Source organism: Peromyscus eremicus, chromosome 2 (assembly GCF_949786415.1).
Source record: "Peromyscus eremicus chromosome 2, PerEre_H2_v1, whole genome shotgun sequence".
Taxonomy (NCBI): domain Eukaryota; kingdom Metazoa; phylum Chordata; class Mammalia; order Rodentia; family Cricetidae; genus Peromyscus; species Peromyscus eremicus.
This window is the reverse complement of record NC_081417.1, coordinates 76,452,814-76,473,308: the sequence shown is the minus strand read 5'-3', so window position 1 is coordinate 76,473,308 and position 20,495 is coordinate 76,452,814. Positions and strand designations below refer to the sequence as shown.

General features: G+C 46.3%; 1 protein-coding gene across 2 annotated transcripts in view; it reads left to right on the top strand.

Annotated features, from left to right (window-relative positions):
* The window catches only part of Ptpn3 (protein tyrosine phosphatase non-receptor type 3), a 122,276-nt gene that overhangs the window by 50,573 nt on the left and 51,208 nt on the right, over positions 1 to 20,495 (top strand). For both annotated transcript variants that reach the window (XM_059254387.1, XM_059254388.1), the window contains exons 6-11: positions 425 to 469; positions 3,907 to 3,959; positions 8,563 to 8,683; positions 9,796 to 9,883; positions 15,605 to 15,693; positions 20,118 to 20,181. In XM_059254387.1, the coding sequence (XP_059110370.1) occupies positions 425 to 469; positions 3,907 to 3,959; positions 8,563 to 8,683; positions 9,796 to 9,883; positions 15,605 to 15,693; positions 20,118 to 20,181 (460 nt within the window). The remainder of the gene's footprint in view (positions 1 to 424; positions 470 to 3,906; positions 3,960 to 8,562; positions 8,684 to 9,795; positions 9,884 to 15,604; positions 15,694 to 20,117; positions 20,182 to 20,495) is intronic.

Genomic DNA, 20,495 nt, shown 5'->3' with positions numbered 1-20,495 from the left:
TCTGCTGCTTCCAGGTCCTGGCAACTAGGCTACCAATACTTTTTCTCTAGCACCCATAGTTCTTAGGGTACAGGAAAAAACCCAGCCGGATGTTGCACCCCAGCCAAGATGGAGGTGGGAGGTGGGGAGTGGTATGTAAGCCCATTCAGTGTTTAGAACAGTGGCCTGTGAGTGTGTGGGGGCAGTTTGTACAGAATGCTGTGGGTCCCCATGCCTAGTTAAGAAGGCCCGTGCAGTAGGTGGGACACCCTTGACTCCTATCCCATCCATCCCCTTAGCCCTCCCTAGCACAGGGCACCTAGGCAGTTTTCAAATAGGTAAAATGGTATTTGCATATATCCTGTTTTTCAAATGTTTGTTTTTGTTGTTGTTGCTCGCTTAGTGCATTTTGAACATTCATTAACGAACACCCGTTGTTTCCTAGGCATTTGTATTTCTTACAATTGAAGATGGATGTTTGTGAAGGAAGGTAATGAGAATTTTGTGTTCTTCTTTTCCTGTCAGACTAGCCAGATTCCTGGTTTTAATCTAATGAGCACTCATTCCTGGCAACAGTATTCAATTTAAACAAAGCCTGTGTGTTGGGCTGTTTTCAACTCCATCTTGGTTTACAACGATCGAGAAACCTTGTTCCATACTGCGATTTTATTACAAAAGATACAGTGGTCTTTCCGGTAAAGACTTGGGGAATTTTAAAAGGAAAGGAAATTAAAATGGGCCTCAGTTCAGGTAGCAGTAAGGTGTAAGTTAGAAGCATTTCTGAGCCCATGTACTTATGGGTGATTCATCTTCTCTCTGGAAGGGATTGTGTTCAGATGTGAGCATCTGCTTGTGAGTCAGGACTCTGGGTGTATCCAGGCCATCCCAGTGCTTGGGAGGTAGCTGAGAGTGGCTAGAAAGGGAATTAAAATCCCAAGCCCACGGAACCCCATCTTGCAAATCCTTAGTATTTTCTTTCTTTTAAAAAATATTTTTTATTTATTACTAGAGATAGAATGAACTGTGTGTGTGTGTGTGTGTGTGTGTGTGTGTGTGTGTGTTTGTGCATTCATATGCCTGTGTGTGCATGTGTGTACCATAGGACTCATATGGAGTTGGTTCTTTCTTTCCACCCATACTTGGGTTCAAAGGATTGAACTTGGGTCATCAGGCATGAGCAGCAAGCGCCCTTACCCACTGAGCCCTCTCACCTGCCAGCCCCTAGCATTTTCTTGCCTTATGAAAAAATCCACAGCAAGAAAAGAGCCCCATCTACTTCCATTCTCTTCACCCCCACTTCTTCCTGTGACGTCAGTTCTACTGCAGAGGGCCATCAGAGGCCATTGGCCTGCTGCACCACAAGGAGGTTGGCAGTGGTGACTGGTGACATGAGACAGGAGCCCATGAAGCAAGTGAGACCAATCTGGGCAGTGGGGATCACAGTTGGCCTAGAATTTCAGGAGCCCTGCTGCTACTGTGGCCTAGAAAAGTCTCTGTGGGTTGCTGGGGGTAAGCCAAATTTAGGGTTGGTGGAGAAAATAAAAATTGGATTTCCCTGGACAGCAAGAAGGCCCTCCCATCCCCCATTCCAGCTGGAAGCCATATGTGGTTGACTTTGGAGGAAAACAGAGAGAGGGCTTTTCATACCCAGAGGAGGCGTGTATCTTACATCCACCAGACGGAAGAGAGCAGCTGCAGGGTCTTAGAGCAGACAGCGGGCTGTGGTAAGAGACGCGTCCGCGGAGATGGTGTCTGTGTGTGCAAGGAGAGATGGAAAGAGACCAGGGCTTCCCTCGTTACCATCCCGCAGGCCAGAGTCAGAATCCTCTTTGAGGGGCTAGCAGAACTGTTGAGTAGTGATCACAGAGTACAGGATGTTCATGAATTCTATATATCCTTTCCCCAAAGTACACCCCTTCTCCAGCACAAGCTGTAGACCGGTGCTGGGGACTCCTCTTTTGCATTTCGAGGCAGCCTCATTACACTTCAGGAGAACCCCATGTTGAAATGCCCACCTCCCCTCTTGGGTTCTTTGCAGTCATAGAAACCTGTTCCATGGCTCCCTTATGTGCAGACACTTTGTTTTTCCATAAATACTGGTCTAGCGCCTGTTTTATGAGGCAGGTTCCAGCCTGTGCTGGCCACCAGGCCAGGACCTCCCCTTTAGACTTCACGTACTCCAAACTCTGGGACTACATTGTCCTCCTTTTTGCTTTCCCAAACAAGATGCCCCTGTGACTCCCAGATGAGTTAGTAGGAGTCTGCACCCTGGAGTAGATCCCCAGAGCGCCCTGTCAGGTCTCCAGGTGGCCCACACCACCTGCTCCCAGGCTCAGCTCAGGTGTGTATCAAGCCACCCGTGGCTAAGGATATTGTGATGCCGCTAGCATTTTCCTTGAGATATCAAATCTTCTGACTTGTTTGAATAGTCACTAGTAGCCAGTACTGTGAGACCATCTCTTCTCTGCAGAGATGGGTCATCCAGGACAGTCCCTTCACTTGACACGTGGAGGCCTGAACCACAGAGAAAAGGAAATCTGCATAGGAACATATGGAATCCTGACAGGAGAATACAGGCTGTCATTGTTCTATACTTTGTACTTGAAAACCAACCGTTCTTTGGAATTTTTTTTCTCCTTCAGTCTTCAGAGGATCTTCCCATCTAGTCGGAGCCTCCATGGCTTGTTTCTTGGCTGTCCCCCAATCCATTCAGCTGTCCATTTTCTAGCAAGGACACTAGCTAGATGTTGAATGAAGCTCGTCTTAGTAGGAGAGTGACTTGTGCTCATCACATAGCTACCTGCTAGACTAAAGATGCTGTGGCTCAAGACGGATAGATAATGAGCAGCCCTAGGATACATCCATAGACTCAGAGAGACCCGAGTTTCTGCAGGGACACACAGTTACTCATGGGATCAGGGGGCCTGCAGAAAGGGGACGCTCCCTTCGTATGCACCTTGAGAACCAGCAGGAGTACAGTGGACAGAAAGGGAAACTGTGGGGGGCCAACCAGATTAGACAAAGTGAGGTGATTCACACGTGGGAACTTCATAGGCTGCCATGGAAACTACATGTTCTCCCAACTTGCCACAGGGCTGGAAGCTGCTTTTAAAATCTCCTTGTCTCCCAGTGTTGCCGGTAAGGATGCCTCCCTTCCCCAGTCGCTGCCCCTAGCTTTTCCCAGCCCATTCTTCCACTCAGCAGTGGCCCTTGCTCCAGGTCTGCCTGCAGAGCTCTTGAGCAGACCACAGAGTCAGATTGGAATGGAAAAAAAAAGAACAAGAAAGACAGGTAGTGTCGCCAAGAACAGGCGTTTGAGAGGGCAGTGAGGTTAGCTGGAGTTCTAGTGGGTGGCTGGAGACAGAGAGACAGGCAGATGGTTGAATCCTGTAAACCTCAGCAAGGTCAGTAGGTCGAGGAATAGTCAGTAGTTAGTGAATTAAGTAACTTAATTTCAGAACTGCAAATGCTAAAGTATAGAATACCTTTTCTCTCCCTTTTTATTTTCTCATTTTAGAAGGTATCATCATCCCAGGAAGGAGATACCCAAGAGTCCTAAAGGAGGTAGTCAGAGCCCAGCAAGTCTCAGGTCTTTATTAGAAAGACTGGAAGGCTGCTCACGTCTCAGATTCCATTTTCTCGCTTTCCCTCTTGCGATATGAACGTACCATCCAACCTCAGACCATCAGCTTCCTTGTCTTTGTGATGGTTATAATTTTAAACCAAAAGTTATGGGTTTTTTTTTTAATCTTCAAAAACCTCTTTAATGTATTCCCTGTGCTATTTGAGATCGATTTGTATTTTAATTGCCTTTAAGATTCACGTTGCTCATTAACAGTTAATAGAGAAAAGAAAGCCATGGGCTGTCTGTGATTTATGACTGTCTGTGGTTCATCTGACTTAACTCGTCCTTATTTCTCCTGACAGGTTAACGTGCCCTCTCAACTCAGCGGTGGTTCTAGCCTCCTATGCAGTGCAATGTAAGTCTGGAGGGAGATTGATTAGGTAGTGGCCAGCTTGTTCCAGCTAGCGTATTGAGAAAGCCCCCAGCTGCTCTCTTTGAGGGAGTCTCTTCCCCAGGGTGGAGCACCTCTTGTTGTCCTGATAGTAAAACTTTTAACCTGAGCTACACTCTCCTCTTACTTGGGGATATCAGATGATGGACAGTGGTGCTGGGGGAAGGAGTGGAGTGGTGTGGCATTTTCCCCCCCAGGGAGCTATGAAACAGCAGACAGCTACACCCAGCTTTTTCCAGAGCCTCTGCCCAGGTATTTGGATCTGGTCTCCATACAAACCCCTGTGGAACAATATTTATATCCCTCGCCTCCTCTGAACATGGAAACCGAGACCCAGCTAGGTTAAGGAATTTGCTGGAAGGCACCCCTGCTGCTTGCCTGATGCCCGTCTAAAATGAGATCTTATGAATTTATATTCAGAGCTTCAGTGTAGCTAGTGGATTATGTACTGGTCTGTGACCGTTCAGAAGCAAGAAGATCACAAGTTCAAAGTCATCCTTGGCTCCAGGGCGAGTCCAAGGCCAGCCTGGACTACATGAGGCCCTCCTTAAAAAAAATATATGAATAAAATAATTTGAATGTTTTATTTAGCCCATTAAATAGTATTTTAATATAGAATCAGCATAAAAGAATGAGCTATTTTTGTGTGGGGGGTTCTTTTTCTTTTCTTTCTTTTTTCTCTTTTTAATTAAATCTTTGAAATCCCATCTTGGTTTTGCAATTTCCATACTTTTCCAATGGAACAAGCCACACATAATTATGGGTACCACTGTGAATAGAAAGTCCATATTAAGAGTTTTTCCACCAAGACTGGTTTAAACTACAGAAGAAATTTTTTCATTCTGTCAGCAAAACTTAATCATATTTGGTGTCAGATCCCATGAAAGGTGAAATACCACTTTGCCATTTGTTAGCTGTGTGGTGCCAGCACACAACACCCCGTCCCTAGTATTGAGTTGTGTAGTAGCATAAGACTGAAGTGACTGTCCCCTCTGCCTTTCCAGAAGTCTCAGCCTACATGGCAGGTGGCTAAGAAAGCAAGATAATCAGATCTCAGAGCAGGTGCAGACCAAATTACCCATCTTACTGTGGCCTCAGAAACATAACGGCAAATAAATAAATAAATAAATAAATAAATAAATAAATAAATAAACGGGCTGCTGAGGAGGCCCCAGGTGCACTTCCTCCCTTAGCAACAAGGACAGAAACTAGAGGTGAAGAACAAGGCTGGCGAACCCAGGTTACCTGCCTACTGCATGAAGCCAGAGAGGGGGAGAAGGGATCCTGGGGTTGACCCATGATGTTGAGCATACAGCTAGCCTTCACACTGGAAAGGCACCCAGCATCAGCTCCATCTCACCTGCTTCCTCTAATCAGGATGGGATACTCAAAAGAGGTTGCTCTCTTCCTGCATTACCTCTGGGACAGACCAGCTTGTGGCACCCACATGGGGCATGGCACACTAGTATGTGACTTCCTGGGAAGACGTGAACCAGTAACAGACCAAAGAAGTGATTCCATCCAAGCCCGGCTTAGTGACCACTGGGTGTCTACTTAAAAGAGCGTGGCTGACTTAAAAAGAGCTGTTTGACCAAAGTTCCACTCAACGTGGATGATGACCACCCCAAAGCTGCGTGAATGAAGCTACCCCGGCAATTAACATCCACCTACTGTGTGCTTTAGTACCTTTTGAGACCAGGAAGAGCTGGGGCAGGGTTGTAGGTAGCTGGCAGTAGGCAGGAAAGAATGAGTGGCTGGAATCTCAAGTGAGGATCTAATGGCCCTCTTCTGACTCTTTCTAGGAGGGAAAGTTAATAGGCACCGTCTTGTGAGGCTCCGGATGATAGTGACGGCTGCTATGATTAAGATGGTGCCGACCATGTCGTGCCCAGAGGGCAGCGTTCCATAACACATGGCCAGAGCCAGCATGGTCTCGGCTCCCATTTCTTCTGGGCTGATCAGAGACAGAGACAGGGACTTTCGTTGAAGACAAGGTCGATGTTCACCACTGGAGCATCAGGGCTGAGGGGCAAGAACTTGAGGAAAGAGAGAATTATGCTCAGTTTAACCTCACCCTCGTCATTTGTCACTGTGTGACGTCACCTCGCTGACCCTCCGGCTTCCCACCTGTGAGTGGAGGCGGCTGGTACCGGTGCCAACGTGGCAGTATGGCTGCTTCAAGGTGGCCGATAGTCAGAAATCCCTTATAGTTGAACCAACACTGACAGTCCGTGAGAACAGGGATGGAAGGAAGCCGTGTTGCCTGAGTCTTGACTTTTATCTGCATGTCCTGACCTTCTTAAATATACCTTGTCTCAAAAAAATACTTTGCATTAAATAAATAACTTTTTAAAAAGTCATTAGAGCCTAAAAGGTATAAGCTGGCTGAGGTAGGAAACTTTCCATTACTGTCATTTACTGTCCTACTAAAAAATCAGGGGTTGTCAGGCAGGTGGTTTGAAGTTTCAGCTCTTTATAGTCCTATAGCCTTGATAAATAAATATATACAGATTTGCATACTCTGCATACATTTCTTTTTGTTTTTGTTTTTCGACACAGGGTTTCACTGTGGAGCCTTGGCTATCCTGGAACTCATTTTGTAGACCAGGCTGGCCTTAAACTCAGAGGTCAGCCTGCCTCTGCCTCCCTAGTGCTGGGATTAAGGGCACCACCACCTGGCATGCATACATTTTTTTTTTTTGGCACAGAATCTTTTTTTTTTTAATGATTTATTTATATTTATTTATTTAATGTGCTTTGGTGTTTTGCCTGTGTGTATGTCTGTGTGAGGATATTGGATCCCCTGGAACTAGAGTTACAGACAGTTCTGAGCTGCCATGTGGTTGCTGGAAATTGAACCCGGGTCCAACCACTGAGCCATTTCTCCAGCCCCAAAGCTGTATTTATTTATTTATTTGTTATGTATATATCGTTCTGCCAGAAGAGGGCACCAGATTGGATTATAGATGGTTGTGAGCCACCATGTGGTTGCTAAGAATTGAACTCAGGACCTCTGGGAGAGCAGGCAGTGCTCTTAACCTCTGAGCCATCTCTCCAGCATGCATACATTTCTTATAGAACTGATTCTTAGATTTAAAATTAGCGGCTCAGAAGGTATACTGACTTAAGTCCTGTCTGTGATCTACTAACCAAAGCACATTTTCTTATTAGATTAGTATTCAAGAGATAAAATACTTTCAGCACAATGGCTGAAGATTGCTGCTGGGTAGTCAAGGGCTTATGAGGCACAAGAAAAGGTTTGGGAAGTATGTAGTTTCTCCATAATGTTTTCTGAGCCTCTGCCTTGAGCTGGCTCTGGACCAGCCTCAGGATGAAGGAAGCTTTCTGCTCTCCCTAAGGGCTCTGCATCCTGCTGGGGATGCTGACCCTGAGGAAGAGCACAGAATGTGAGCCCTACCCTGCTTGGGGAGGGGAAGGGAGTCTAGGAAAGTATCAGAGGAATGAGCCCCAAGAAGAGGCCTGAAGATCAAGTTGGAGTTGGAAGAACAGCAGGTGGAGGACTTGCCCGTTGGGCCAGATTGATCCTTTGAAACATGGGTACCTGGGATCTCAAGTTTGGGGCATGTGTTGAGCAAATAGATAAGACAGGCCCCTGTGGTGGGAGTCTAGGGATGCAAATCCTGCCTTTTGTTCTGTTTTCTTATCTGTTTAATAGGAGTAAAAGCATTACCCATGTTTTTTTGTACTGTGTGGGACATTTGCTCAAGCCCTCCAGTGAGATGATGTCATTCATACCCTTTGCAGCCCCTCCCCCGCCCCCCCCCAAGCTTTTGCAAATGTGTATGATGCAGCTGTTAACGTTTCCCCCTGGTGGTGATCCCAGAGCGCTGCTCAGGAAGGCTCCCTGGTCTTCTGTCGAGATCCAAATGTTTGTCAGTGACTTTGCTCAAGCAAGAAGCATATGGCTTCTTCCTATCGAACGGAAGTTGGGTTGGGACAACTGGTTAAGAGGACGGATGAGCAGATAAATGATTCCAAAGGCTCTCCATGAGCTAATGAATCCAATAGGAAAACTGGAGAGGCTTCTGCCTTTGGGCTTGGGAAAAGCTCTTACAGCACTTATTGACCTTTCAAGGCTTCAAGAGAAGACTCAGAAGCTCACTAGACAGACAGGTGGGGGAATTAGGGTGCTAACATAGACTACTATCACCTAGGTCTTGACTCTGCTCAAAATAGCCTGTATCCGGGCTGGATCCCTTTCCCTCAGTTTCTTTCTCTTTAATGTGAACTCCAATGATGATATAGTAAGGCTGTCTCACTGGGTACCCTGTAAGAGCATCCTGGTGGTATCTTTTTAAGCACACTGTTGTGAGCTTAACCGCCTCTGCCCCTCACCCTTGCACTTACATGGAACTTAGCCCTAAGCAGAGGTTCACATTAGAAAGCATGGAATTGGAAACTAATGAGGCACTGGTTCATGTGGCTCAGGGCTTATCCGAACTGTTCCCATGGAAGGTATTTCTTGCGATGTTATCAATGCTTGTTGATGCAGACCATAACGAGGAGGCAAGGCTAATTATGATTTTCCCACATTGTATCTTAATAGCTCATTTTGGAGACTTTAATTCTTCCATACATCATCCAGGCTATCTTGCCGACAGCCAGTTCATACCAGATCAAAATGATGACTTTTTAAGCAAGGTGGAGTCGCTCCATGAACAGCACAGGTGCGGGGATGGGGTGTGTGTGTGTGGGGGGGGGGTGTTTGGGACTCAGGCTGGGTACTTACAGATACTCTGTCACTTTATATTTGATGCCCCTTGGCTTCCTATGCTTTTTTGTTTGTTTGTTTTAATTTAGCATCACTTGCATTTTGTGAAGCATAAAAATGCACTAAGAATTGAGGGTGATAGCTGGCACATTCCTCCTTCAAGATGTCGTAGACATTGGCTAATGCCTCAAGGAAATGCTCATTTTCAATCTGATTGATTGGCCTACAAGCTGATTGAACCACACGTACCTTTTAGCCATTTACCTCATTTAATAAATCAGGCCATTCCCTCAGGTGTTGTTCAGTAGACAGACAGGTGGACTGGAGATCTGCCTGGGTGGGTGGTCCTGGATTCAGACCACTTTTCCTCCACACAGGGAGTCGCCTAGGGACAAGCTTTGCCTCTGACAAATACTTCCCACTTCCAGTCTCCTCTTCCCACTCCTCACGTGACTCCAAGTTACTGTGGCAGATGCCCTGTTCCCATTAAATGAGGACCACGCTGACCCAGGTCGGCTCTCCAGAGACATCTCATTTCTTGGGAAGGCCATAAAAACAAAGGGCAAGCTACCAGCGTACCTTCTTAGAGGGCGCTGCCAGCCCTCTCTCCCAGAATTGCTCCTGGGACAGAAGTCAGCGTCCTAAAATAGCAGAGGGCCGCTGGCGTTTGAAGCGTGAGGCCACTGTTGAGAGAACAGACAGCAAAAAGATGAAAGATTACCTATTAATTGAGCACCTTGGCCCAGTGAAGGCAGGCATTCTGAAAGGCGACAGATAGTTTTCACTGTCTGAAGACCTCTCTGAGAGCCCATTAAGTGGGGAGTGTTTCTTAGTGAAAACCGAGGGGTCCAGAGGAGGTCAGGTTCCATGGACAAGAAGAAAAACCTGCTTCAGTAGAGTTAAGTTAGAGTGCTTAGGGGGACTAGCCCAAGGCATTAAGTAACCTTTACTAACTATTACCGAAGACTACTACAAGGTTTTCCAGATACTTTTAATTTTTAAGAGCTCAAGTTAATGTTCTCCATCTACTGAGTGAGTGAGTTTTGCAATTTCTCTTCTCTTCTGCAGTGGGCTAAAGCAGTCAGAAGCGGAATCTTGCTACATCAACATAGCTCGGACCCTTGACTTCTATGGAGTGGAGCTTCACGGAGGCAGAGTATGTATCTTTTAGCCCAGAAACTATTGTTGATTTTTAATTATGCAGGTTCACAAACTTCCTTGGGGAATTGTTTTTCTCCCATTGTAACAAATAAGACCTTTTAAAAGGTGGCTGGGGGCTGGACAGTTGGCTCAGTGGTTAAAAGCGTTTGGTCTTGCAGAGGACCCAGATTTGATTCCCGGAACCCAACCTCCTTGGGAACCATGCACGCATGTGGTACACAGACATACATGCAGACAAAACACTCATGCACACAAAGTAAGAAATAAAACAAACCTAAATAAAATTTTTTTAAAGAGAGGGAGATGCTTGGAAAGCTTATTGAGTATTTATTGGTTTATCCGAGTCTTATAGGTCATTCAGTCAATTGCTTTTTTCATGCTTCTGAAGGATCAGGGGCACAGGAAACTTAAAAGCTTTCAAAGATTATTCTATATTATGGTTAAATGGGCAAAATCCATTTTTCTGTATTCTAAATTTTTTTAGTAAGCATACAAAATGATGGGTTTAGGGGCTGAGGATGTCTCTTGGCTGGTAGAGTGTTTCTCAGCATTCATGACACCCTGGGTTCAATTCCCAGCACCATATAAGCTGGGTGTGCTGGTGTACACCGGTGATCCCAGCACTCAGGAGGAAGAGGTTGAGGATCAAAAGTTCAAGGTCATCCTCAACACACAGTGAGACTGAGGCCAGCCTGGGCCTCCATCTCAAAAAGTAGGGGAGGGTGTCAATGATATTTCCATGCATACATATTACTGTATTTTGTACATACTTGACCCATCATCACCCTCCTTGTCTCTCCTCCTCCTGACCCACTTCTTCCCCATAAATGGCCCCCCTTCTACATTCACGTGATTTTATAAATCCATTAAGTGGCAATTTAATGAACCAAGGTTTCCACTATATCTTAAAAGCACTACTCAGAGCTGGTTACTCAAATACAGTATGTGTGTATGTCTGTGTATGATTATGTAATGTATGTGTATGCATGCTTGTGCATGTGCATATGTATATGTATGTAGGTATAGCTGGATGCAAAGTGTGTGCATGCCTGTGGAGGCCAGAGGTTGATATCCAGGGTCTTCTTAGTTCCTCTCCACCTTCATCTTTTAAAACAGCATCTATCATTGAACCTGATTTTCGCTGCCTGGCTGCCCAGTGAGTTCCAGGGATCCACACCTGTCTCTACTTCTCAGTACTGGGATTACAATCATGTACAACCATGCCTGGGTGCTGGGGATTAGAACTCAGGTCCTCATGCTAACACAGCAGCCACTTTGCTGACTGACCCACGTAACACAAATCTTAGAAGGTCTTATAATAAAAAAAACCCAGAGCCAGATATCAGGGTGAAAGCTGAAAGATCAGAGAAGCAGAACAGCCAGCCACTAGTTCTTACCTCTATGAAGTCTAAAGAGAATGAGTTCCTGTTTCCTCACACCTTATATACCTTTCTCTGCCCAGACGCCACTTCCTGGGATTAAAGGCGTGTGTGTGTGTGTGTGTGTGTGTGTGTGTGTGTGTGTGTGTGTTTCCCAGTACTGGGATTAAAGCTGTGTGCCACCACTGCCTGGCTCTGTTTCCAGTATGGCCTTGAACTCACAGAGATCCAGATTGATCTCTGCCTCCTGAGTGATGGGATTAAGTGTGTGTGCCACCACTGCCTGACCTCTATGTCTAACCTAGTAGCTGGCTCTGTCCTCTGATCCTCAGGCAAGTTTATTAGGGTACACAATATATCACCACAGAACTATCTCCCCAGCCCTATTCAAGCTTAATAGTTTTATAGAAGAAATTACAGGGGGCTGGAGAGATGGCTCAGTGGTAAGAACACTGACTGCTCTTCCAGAGGACCCTGGTTCAATTCCCATCACCCACATGGCAGCTCACAACTGTCTCTAACTTCAGTTCCAGGGATCTGACACCTTTATATCAACACACATAAAATAAAGTTAAATAAATTTAAAAAAAGAAAGAAAAGAAATTACAGTGGCATGATTCTGAGACTGGTAAATAGTTTCCATTGGGATTAGTTTAATAAAATTGACTAATATATGTCATCTACTGAGCAAATTTCTGTGTCCAGGTAGACAATTTCTTCCAATAATTGCATCACCTTGGGAATTATCACTTTTCCCACTTTATAAATGAGAGATTGATTCTCTGGTATTACAGAGGTCACTCAGCTCTGTAGTAGTAGAAGTCAGGACATGGCCTCAGTACTGGATGTCTCAGTCTCTTTTTTATTGCTGTGAAGAGACACTATGACCAAAGCAACTTAGAAAATGTTTATTGGCGCTCATGGTTTCAGAGGATTTGAGTCCGGTAGGGAACATGGCAGCAGGCAGGAGCAGCATGGCTCTGGAGTAGTAGCTGAGAGCTACATCCTGATCAGCAAGCATGAGGCAGAGAGTGTGTGAGCGCTCACCAGGAATGACACAGGTCTTTTGAAACATTAAACCCTGCCTCCAGTGACACACCTCTTCCTCCAACCCGGCCTCCTAATCCTTCCAGAACAGTTCAACCAGCTAGGCACCAGGCATTTAAATATATAAACCTGAGTTGGTGATGCATGTCCTTAATCTCAGCACTAGGGATACAGAGGCAGGAGGATCTCTGTGAGTTCGAGGACAACCTGGTCTAAATAGTGAGTTCCAGGACAACCAGGGCTACTACATAGAGAGACCTTGTCTCAAAAAAACAAAAACTTCCCCCAAAACATAGGAGGCCCATTCTAATTCAAACAACCACACTGACTAATCATGCCAACATTTTAGCACTGACACACTGACACTTCTGCCTATCATTGGCCTACATCACGCCCACAATGAGACAGTCACTGCGATGGGAGATAGCTCACTCCGTAAAGTTCTTGTTGCAAAAGCACAAGGACCAATGTAAAAAGCCAGGCTTGGAGTCCCAGTGCTGGAGAGGCAGAGACAGGAGGACCCTGGGCCACGATGGCTAGCTAGACTAGCTTCCCAATGAGCTCCAGGCCTGTCTCCACCCCTGAGGTCCATAGCTCCCAAGGAATGACACCCAGGGTTGTCTTCTGGCTTCCATATTCATGAATACACATGTGCACACACATACACACACACACGTGCACACACACACACATGCACACACACATGTGCACACACACACGTGTACACACATACACACACATACATACACACACACAGTGTTAAGTAAGCACCAGCTGCAGGCTAGTCTTTGTTCCAGGTACTTTCATAGGAGACCTTTTTGGGTCTCATTTCTGCAGAAACCTTGCCAAATTGGTGTTCTTAGCCTCTCCATTTACAGATGAGAGAGCAGAAGCCTGTGCAGGTTGAGTAAATGATCCAAGCTTCTTTGGCCTGTTTAAAAATCTACACACTGTGTTTCAGAAACACTTGAACTCCTTTGTCTCACTTCTGTCCTGTGAGTTCTCCACTAGACAGGGTCTGACATGGCTCATAAACGGGGGAAATATATTGGCTTTTATACAGTAACAGCTTTGGGATGTAGCTGGTAAGTTTTATTCCCTTTTGCAACTTGATAGAATGTTTTGGAGAACCTTATTCAGTGGCAGCATAGTAATGCCTGTCTCCTGCCAGATTCAGTCTTCATCTTCTCTACCCTCGCCTTTCAGTGGAATGAACCCTTCAGGCTGATGGGGTGTGTCCATACCAATACTTGTGAGGGTGAGGCAAGAGGAATGTTAACTTTGAGAGCAGCCTGGGCTGCATAGTGAGTTCTAGGCTAGCCTGGTATACATATGGAGATTCTATCTGTAAAGGGAAAAAAAAATCCACTTGGTGGTTAAAAGTTCTTGTTGCTCTTGTAGAGGACCAGGGTTTGATTCCCAGCACCCACATGGTAGTTCACAACCATCCATAACTCCAGTTCCAGAGGATCCAGTGCCCTTTTCTGACCTCTGAGGGCACCAGGCACAAACAGGGCGCACATACATGCATGCAGGTAGAACACTTGCCCATAAAATAAAGTGAATAAATCTAATAAGAAAGGGGGGGGGCACAGAAGGAAGGACAGAGAGACAGAGAAGAAAGCACGAGACCAGCTGAGCTCCAACCTCAGTCCCTCCAGGTGTTGGAGGCGCTTACGCCAGGCGGTACTGAGTGGACACTCCCATATCTGAGTAACTTGGTACCACACAGAGTCGTTTTCAGTAGCCTTCTACGGTCATTGGGCCCACACTTCTCTTCAGGCAGCTCCTACCACCCAGTAACTCCCTGGTCTAGGCTTCTCCGCAGCTTTGCTCTCTTCCCATGTGGATTCCTTGTTAGAAGCCGGGAGTAGGGGGGTGTGGGGGGGTGGGAGTTAGCACACAGCTTTTCAGTGCTTCCTTTCCACTTGTGCTCAGAGCTTGGTGGCCAGAACTGGTCACATCCTTCTGCAAAGGAAGCTGGGATGCGCAGCTGGTGTGGGAATTAATAAAAAAAAAAAAAAAAAAAAAAAAGCTAACTGGAGTTAACTGTAGTTAGCTGGGGTAAAGGAGCACACTGAAGAACAGTAGAATGCCTGAGGAGGTTCAGCCTTGGTCCACCAAGCCATTCAGTGTCATTTGCTGGTTCATCCCTCTTCCTGTACTGTGGTAGGTGTCATGCTTACGGCAGCCTTATTCCTCACCGCGTCATTCTGGCTGTGCTTACACGTGTGGTTTTAGCCTGGTGCCTAGTGTGAACACTCAGGACTCCCTCTGTCCAGTTTCTGTACCCACCTTTGTTTCTCATAAGTGACGGCCCCACCCCAACAGAAAATGAGCATTTGTTACACCGGCCATGTGCCAATTCTCAATCTAGAGCGTCAGATGCACAGTCCTGTTCCTGGTTCTTATTTTCTCTACTTTCAAGCCTGATAGAAACCTTTGAGGTGGATCCCATAATTTTTATAATGCTAACAGAAAAATGGAGGTTCTCCTGAACTCCAAACAACATAGGCTACAAGTGGCCGGCCAAAGGTTCACACTCACTTGTAGCTGGCTCTGCCCCATGTTTATAGTAACGGTATCTGATTGGAAGCAGAAATAAATATGTGTGACTCAAGGAAGGAGCTCTTGTCCTTTTGAATGTTACTTGCTTACACTCAAGTGGATTTAAAACAGCTTTAATTCTCTGTATTTTCCTTCTGTTTCTGTATGATATATGGTTGTGCCAAATACACACAAGCCCTTAGCCAACATAGTTACATTGGATTCGTAAGCAACATTTATTTCTTAATTGGATTTAGAGTCATGTCTACATGTGTAATTTTTCTTTATTATTTCGTAATAGCCAAAGCCTTTTCAGTAATTGAAGTTGAGATTTGTACAGAGAAGAGAGGTCTGTTTGAGTCTCGTGTGGCTCCCAAACACCGATGGTGGAAAATTCAAGAGTGGTTTTGTATTTGATTCTGTGGAGTGAATAATCTTACCTGGTGACTTCCTAAACCAGATATCATGACATGCTGTGTGTGTGTGTGTGTGTGTGTGTGTGTGTGTGTGTGTGTACACACACACGTGCACACATGTACATGTGTGTTCACTTTAGAAGAGTAGGGTGCCAAGTACTTGGCTCTTAAGTAGCTGCTAAGTGGGGCTTTTTCCTGTGTTTGGTGGCATTTCCCCTCTCCAGCAGATACATCCTGCTATTTATAAAAGCGTGGGTGCTTTCAAGTTAGCAAGGATGAGCGTGGCAGTAACACCCTGTGAACCTGGACTCTTCTTTCCCCCGCTAGGATCTGCACAATTTAGATCTAATGATCGGAATTGCTTCTGCGGGCATTGCAGTCTACCGAAAATACATTTGCACAAGTTTCTACCCTTGGTGAGTGCAAACACTTCGAATTGTCTGAATCATGCTTTAAAAATATGCCGAGCAAAAGTAAAGCTAGCTCTAATTTTAAACTTTCATGTCTGAAGAAGGGCTGGAGCTCTCCCACCAAGCTTTAAGCTCTGAACTCTGAATTTGATCCAGATTTAGCACTTGGGAACGTAAACTTTGGTTTTCATTAACTTCCCTCTGCCAGTTGTCTTGTGGTTGGGGTAGTTGGTGGATAAATGGCACAGGCAGGTCCTGGAGTTGAGCAATCCTTCCACCCTGTATGTGTGTGGAATCAGTCCTAGATTCTGGTAACCATGAGCCTGCAGATAATTCAAGCCTTATATATGTGTGGGAGTCTTCGCCCCTCTGCATACATATCTGTAGCAAAGTTTAATCTATGAATGAAGTCCACTGAGAGATTTCAACAATACATAATAAAATCAAACAGTTATCATAGTATACTGTAATGAAAATTAGGTGGATATGGCCTGTCTCTCTTGGAAGAGTCAAGGCAGTAGTATTTTCAAATTGAAACCAGAGAAAACCAGAGCAGAGATGGGAAAGGGGAGAGTGGAATTGATTTTTCAAGATGAGTTTGAGTTTACTGTACCAGACAAGGGAGCTTTCTTCAGGAAAACAGTATACCTCCCGAGTAATGCATTTTTATAAATGACAGCATGAGCGTGTACAAGGCAGAGGTGGGCCAGGTTGAGGAGAGCAAGTGCTGCAGGCTGTGGGAGATATGAAAGTACAGCATGCATAGAAAAGCGGCCTCACGGAAACTTCCAGAAAGGGGAAAGGAGACTTGGATGACAGAGTTGTGGTACGCCGGATTTGACATTGAGGTTTACACCTGTTCCTCAGCTCATACTGGTGCACTTGAAACTCATATCCAGTTTGTCGATGCAGGATCTGTATTTCATTCTACCACTAAAAGATGTACTTGTGGGGAAATGCCTAAATAAGATACACACTTAGAGACATTGGAGTTTCCATTCATTTTGAGTACATTTAATTTTCAACAAAACACACCACAGCCTTATTAGTTTTGCCATAGGATCAGTGTGACAGATGATAAGATCTTGAGCCCCTCACTGGCAACAGGAAACCCCAGCCATGGCTTGGCTAGCTGGGGTGTGGCCTGCGGAGTTCTCTGGCCTGCTCAGAACAAAGGGCCAGGCAGTGGGCACGGACTTGAATCTCTCTTTAAGTGCCTGCCGTCCCCCAGTATCATAGGCCAGAAGCCACCTGAGTCTGGCTTCATCTGTGGCTGGATCTTTGAGAGTTCCATAAACTGGGTCTGGACATCACATTTAAAGGTAGATATGGATGCCATAAGGATTCTTTAGTTAGGACGCTGGAAGCTTCGTAAAGCAAGTTTATAAACAGAAGCTTTGGGACAGGACGGGCAGGTTCTCTTGACACCCCTCCAGTCCCTCAGGCTCTCCTTCGGGTAATGTCGGCTACTCTTCAGCCTCAGACTGGCTCCTGGTAAAGCCTGTCTCTCATGCCGGTGCTGTATTGGTTACTTTTCTGAACACTGACAGAATAGCCGATAGAAGCGACTTAAGGGAAGCAGAGTTGGCTCACAGTTCAGAGGACCCAGTGTGCCATGCAGGTAGGGCGTGGGCACTTGGATGGCTCAGTGATTGGCAGGAAGAGTTTGCAACATGGCCTTTCCGGAGGCCTGATCTTAGTAGATCAGGAAACAGAGAGCTCCTGGCGGAACACTGAGGGTCTACTCCCACTGATCCACTTCTGATAACTAGGGCCTAGTTCCCAAAGGTTCCACAACTTCCCCAAACAGTACTACGAGCTGGGGACCAAGTGTTCAAACCCGTGAGCACTTTACACTCAAACTGTAACAAGTGAAAACCCCAGACACCAGTAGGAAGGTCAGCACTGGAGAGTAAACTCAAGGTAGGTCAGGTCACAGGGCAGGGTGCAGAAGGGCCCGGAGCCTGCAGGACTGACTCTAAAGAGGGTAGGCTTTGGCACAGGAATACATTCTAGAAAGAAGGTACAGAGTGAGTGTATCTCCAGGAACAAGGGAGAACATGATGGTCAGTACAAGGTAGATAGTTGATTAGGCCTGAGCATGATGTGCCATGGCCAGTCGCTAGAGAATGACCTGGCCACCAAGAGCCTCACAGGACACCAGAGTGGAGACTTAATCCTCGGTGCTCTAATGAGAACTAGATTCTCTCACATACAATGGTCACAGGGATGTGGCTGTGTGCGTCTCCTTCGTTGGATTATAAATGTCCAGATTGCGGTACCCACTGTCTTGTTCTTTCTGTCCCTGGGACCTGGCATAGGACTTCGTCCATCTAGACACTCAGTACACTCCATCTTTCCTTGTGACTGAAGGGCTGTAGGGAGCCCACTGTAGGGCCTTCGGCCTGGAAATCACATATGCATTCTTCAGATTTGCTCCAGTGGAGAACAGCCAATGAGGGAGTTGCAAGCATTGAGGCAGAACACTCTGAACCAGGGGGCCTAGCAGGGGACCCCCATAAGAAGCCACGGGCACACGAGCAGTCTATGCCCAGCAAGACAAGGCTAGGAACTCCAAAACGAATGAATTTGTTCTCCAGACCTCTGTGAAATAGGAATCTCTGTGTGTGCCCTTCAACACAAACTGTATGGAGGAGACCTGCCCACCTCAGGGTGTAACATGCTCCATGATGGATGCCTCAGAAGAACTGGATCTAAGAGCCTTCTGGTCCTTACATGACTATCCTGCAGTCACTACCAAAATTCACACGTCCAATAAGTGTATTTGCTGGCAGATTATTTCAACTAGCTGTTCGTTTTTAATATATAATGCAAGTGTGCTGTGTGTATATGTGTTGCTGATCCACTGGGGGAAATGCCACATGAATAAACTTTCACTTTACTTACTCAGCCTGTCTGTTCTAGAATGTTCTTATCAAGGTCTTGATATGATCCTAGTGAATAATAGAGTTCCTTTCTTCCCCCAAATGTTGTATGGCTTGTAGGGGACCCACCCCTACTTTTTCCCCCAGAGTACTCTTGAGCAGGGAGAAGTGAGAAATATTTAGATAGAAATATAGAGGGAAGAGAGACAGAAATACAGGATAGCCTCAGGAGGGCCTGGATCATTATCCACCAGCCCCTTCTATCTCGTCTAAAGGGCTTTTTATTGGAATGCCAAGGGGTGGGGCAAAAGACCTCCCCCTAACACAGCCAAGTGCAGCTCCTTCCAAACACCTGGTAACCATGCACGTGGTCAATCCATCCCCTTATGCAGCCCTGCTGTGTAAAGCAAGCTCAGATCTCACTAGGAAACCTCTGTGGACCCCAACAGTAGCTTATAGTAGCTTGTCCTAGTGAATACAGTCTATTTAAGAGGTGAACTTATACTGAGCATGGTAGTTAGTACACATTTGTAATCCCAACACAGGGGGGTCAGAGAGAGTAATCTCTGAGGTCGCTGGCCAGCCAGCCTAGTCTCATGTAGTTGGTGAGTTCTGGGTCAAATGAGAGACCCTGTCTCAAAGAATAATGTGGACAGCACCTGAGGAAGGATACCCAAGGTAAACCTCTGGCCTCTACATATGCACCCACATGACCACACACACACACACACACACACACACACACACACACACACACCTCATTCAACAGTTTTAATGAAAATTTTGTACCAACACTGAGAGCCTATGGTGCATTAAGAATCATGTAAAAACTTGGCATGCGTCCTACCTCTAAATGGTCATAGGACCATGGTAAGAAAGGCTGTGATGGGCCACCACTCAGCAGGTGTCACAGGGTCCAAGACCATATAGGCTCTGGAGGCTGAGCCCCAAGCTCAGAGCATGGCTCCCAGCCGTGACGTCACTGCACCTCAATTTCCTCTTCTGGATAAATGCTGTTCAGTTCTGTCGCAAGACCCAGTGGAGGCAGTGTTTATAAAGCCGCGGCAGTGGTCTAGTGTATGGAAATATGCTCCGTGACTGGTAGCTTTCCTTCTGTGTTATGCACACGGGAAAGAGATTCTGTCACACGTGGCTGTTAAGTAACTGAGCTGGGGGACAACCCAGGTCTGTCCTCCCTCTGCTCCACACTGCCCTCAGCTGTCGTCCCCTACACAGGCACCAGCAGCTCCTGCAGGGCTGCAGAGTCACAAAGAGGCTCACAGCAAAGAGTGCGCATGGCCCACGCTCCTGGTGATTTAAAAGCCACCTCACAATCCAGAGGCCCCACGGAGATCTAGCTTGATCAGCTCCTTGAGTTCGGCCAAGGCACACTCCCAGCAGCCTGTGGTCACCGGTCATGAAATAGAGGACCCATGCCGAAGAGGGTCAGCTAGAGCCCAGCTGAGCCCTGATGTCTTTGCTTGATTTGCATTTTGCTCTATTTCTTGTGTTATGTGTGGTTTTGTTTTGCTTTGCGTTTTACAGGGTGAACATACTCAAAATTTCTTTCAAAAGGAAAAAGTTCTTCATACACCAGCGGCAAAAGCAGGTGAGTTCTGCCCACGCTTGCTGTGTGGAGTTCTGTCCGCTCTTGCTGGGTGAGTTCTGTCCACGCTTGCTGTGTTTGCTGTGTTGTCGAGGCTTCCTCTAGAGCCTCAGGGGTGGCTTTCTGTGTCCTAGGAAGGAAAGACTGTAGCCATCAGGTCTTCAGACCCTGTGGTCCTCTCCATGAGTCAGTTGGCCTCTGGTTGGAGAAGGGACTTGCTTTAGAGTCGGAGACTCTAGGTCTAGATCCCGGTTCTTCCCCTGGCACCGCCTCTAGCCCATGTTACCTTCTTTCTAGGAGTTCAAGTAGTGCCCACT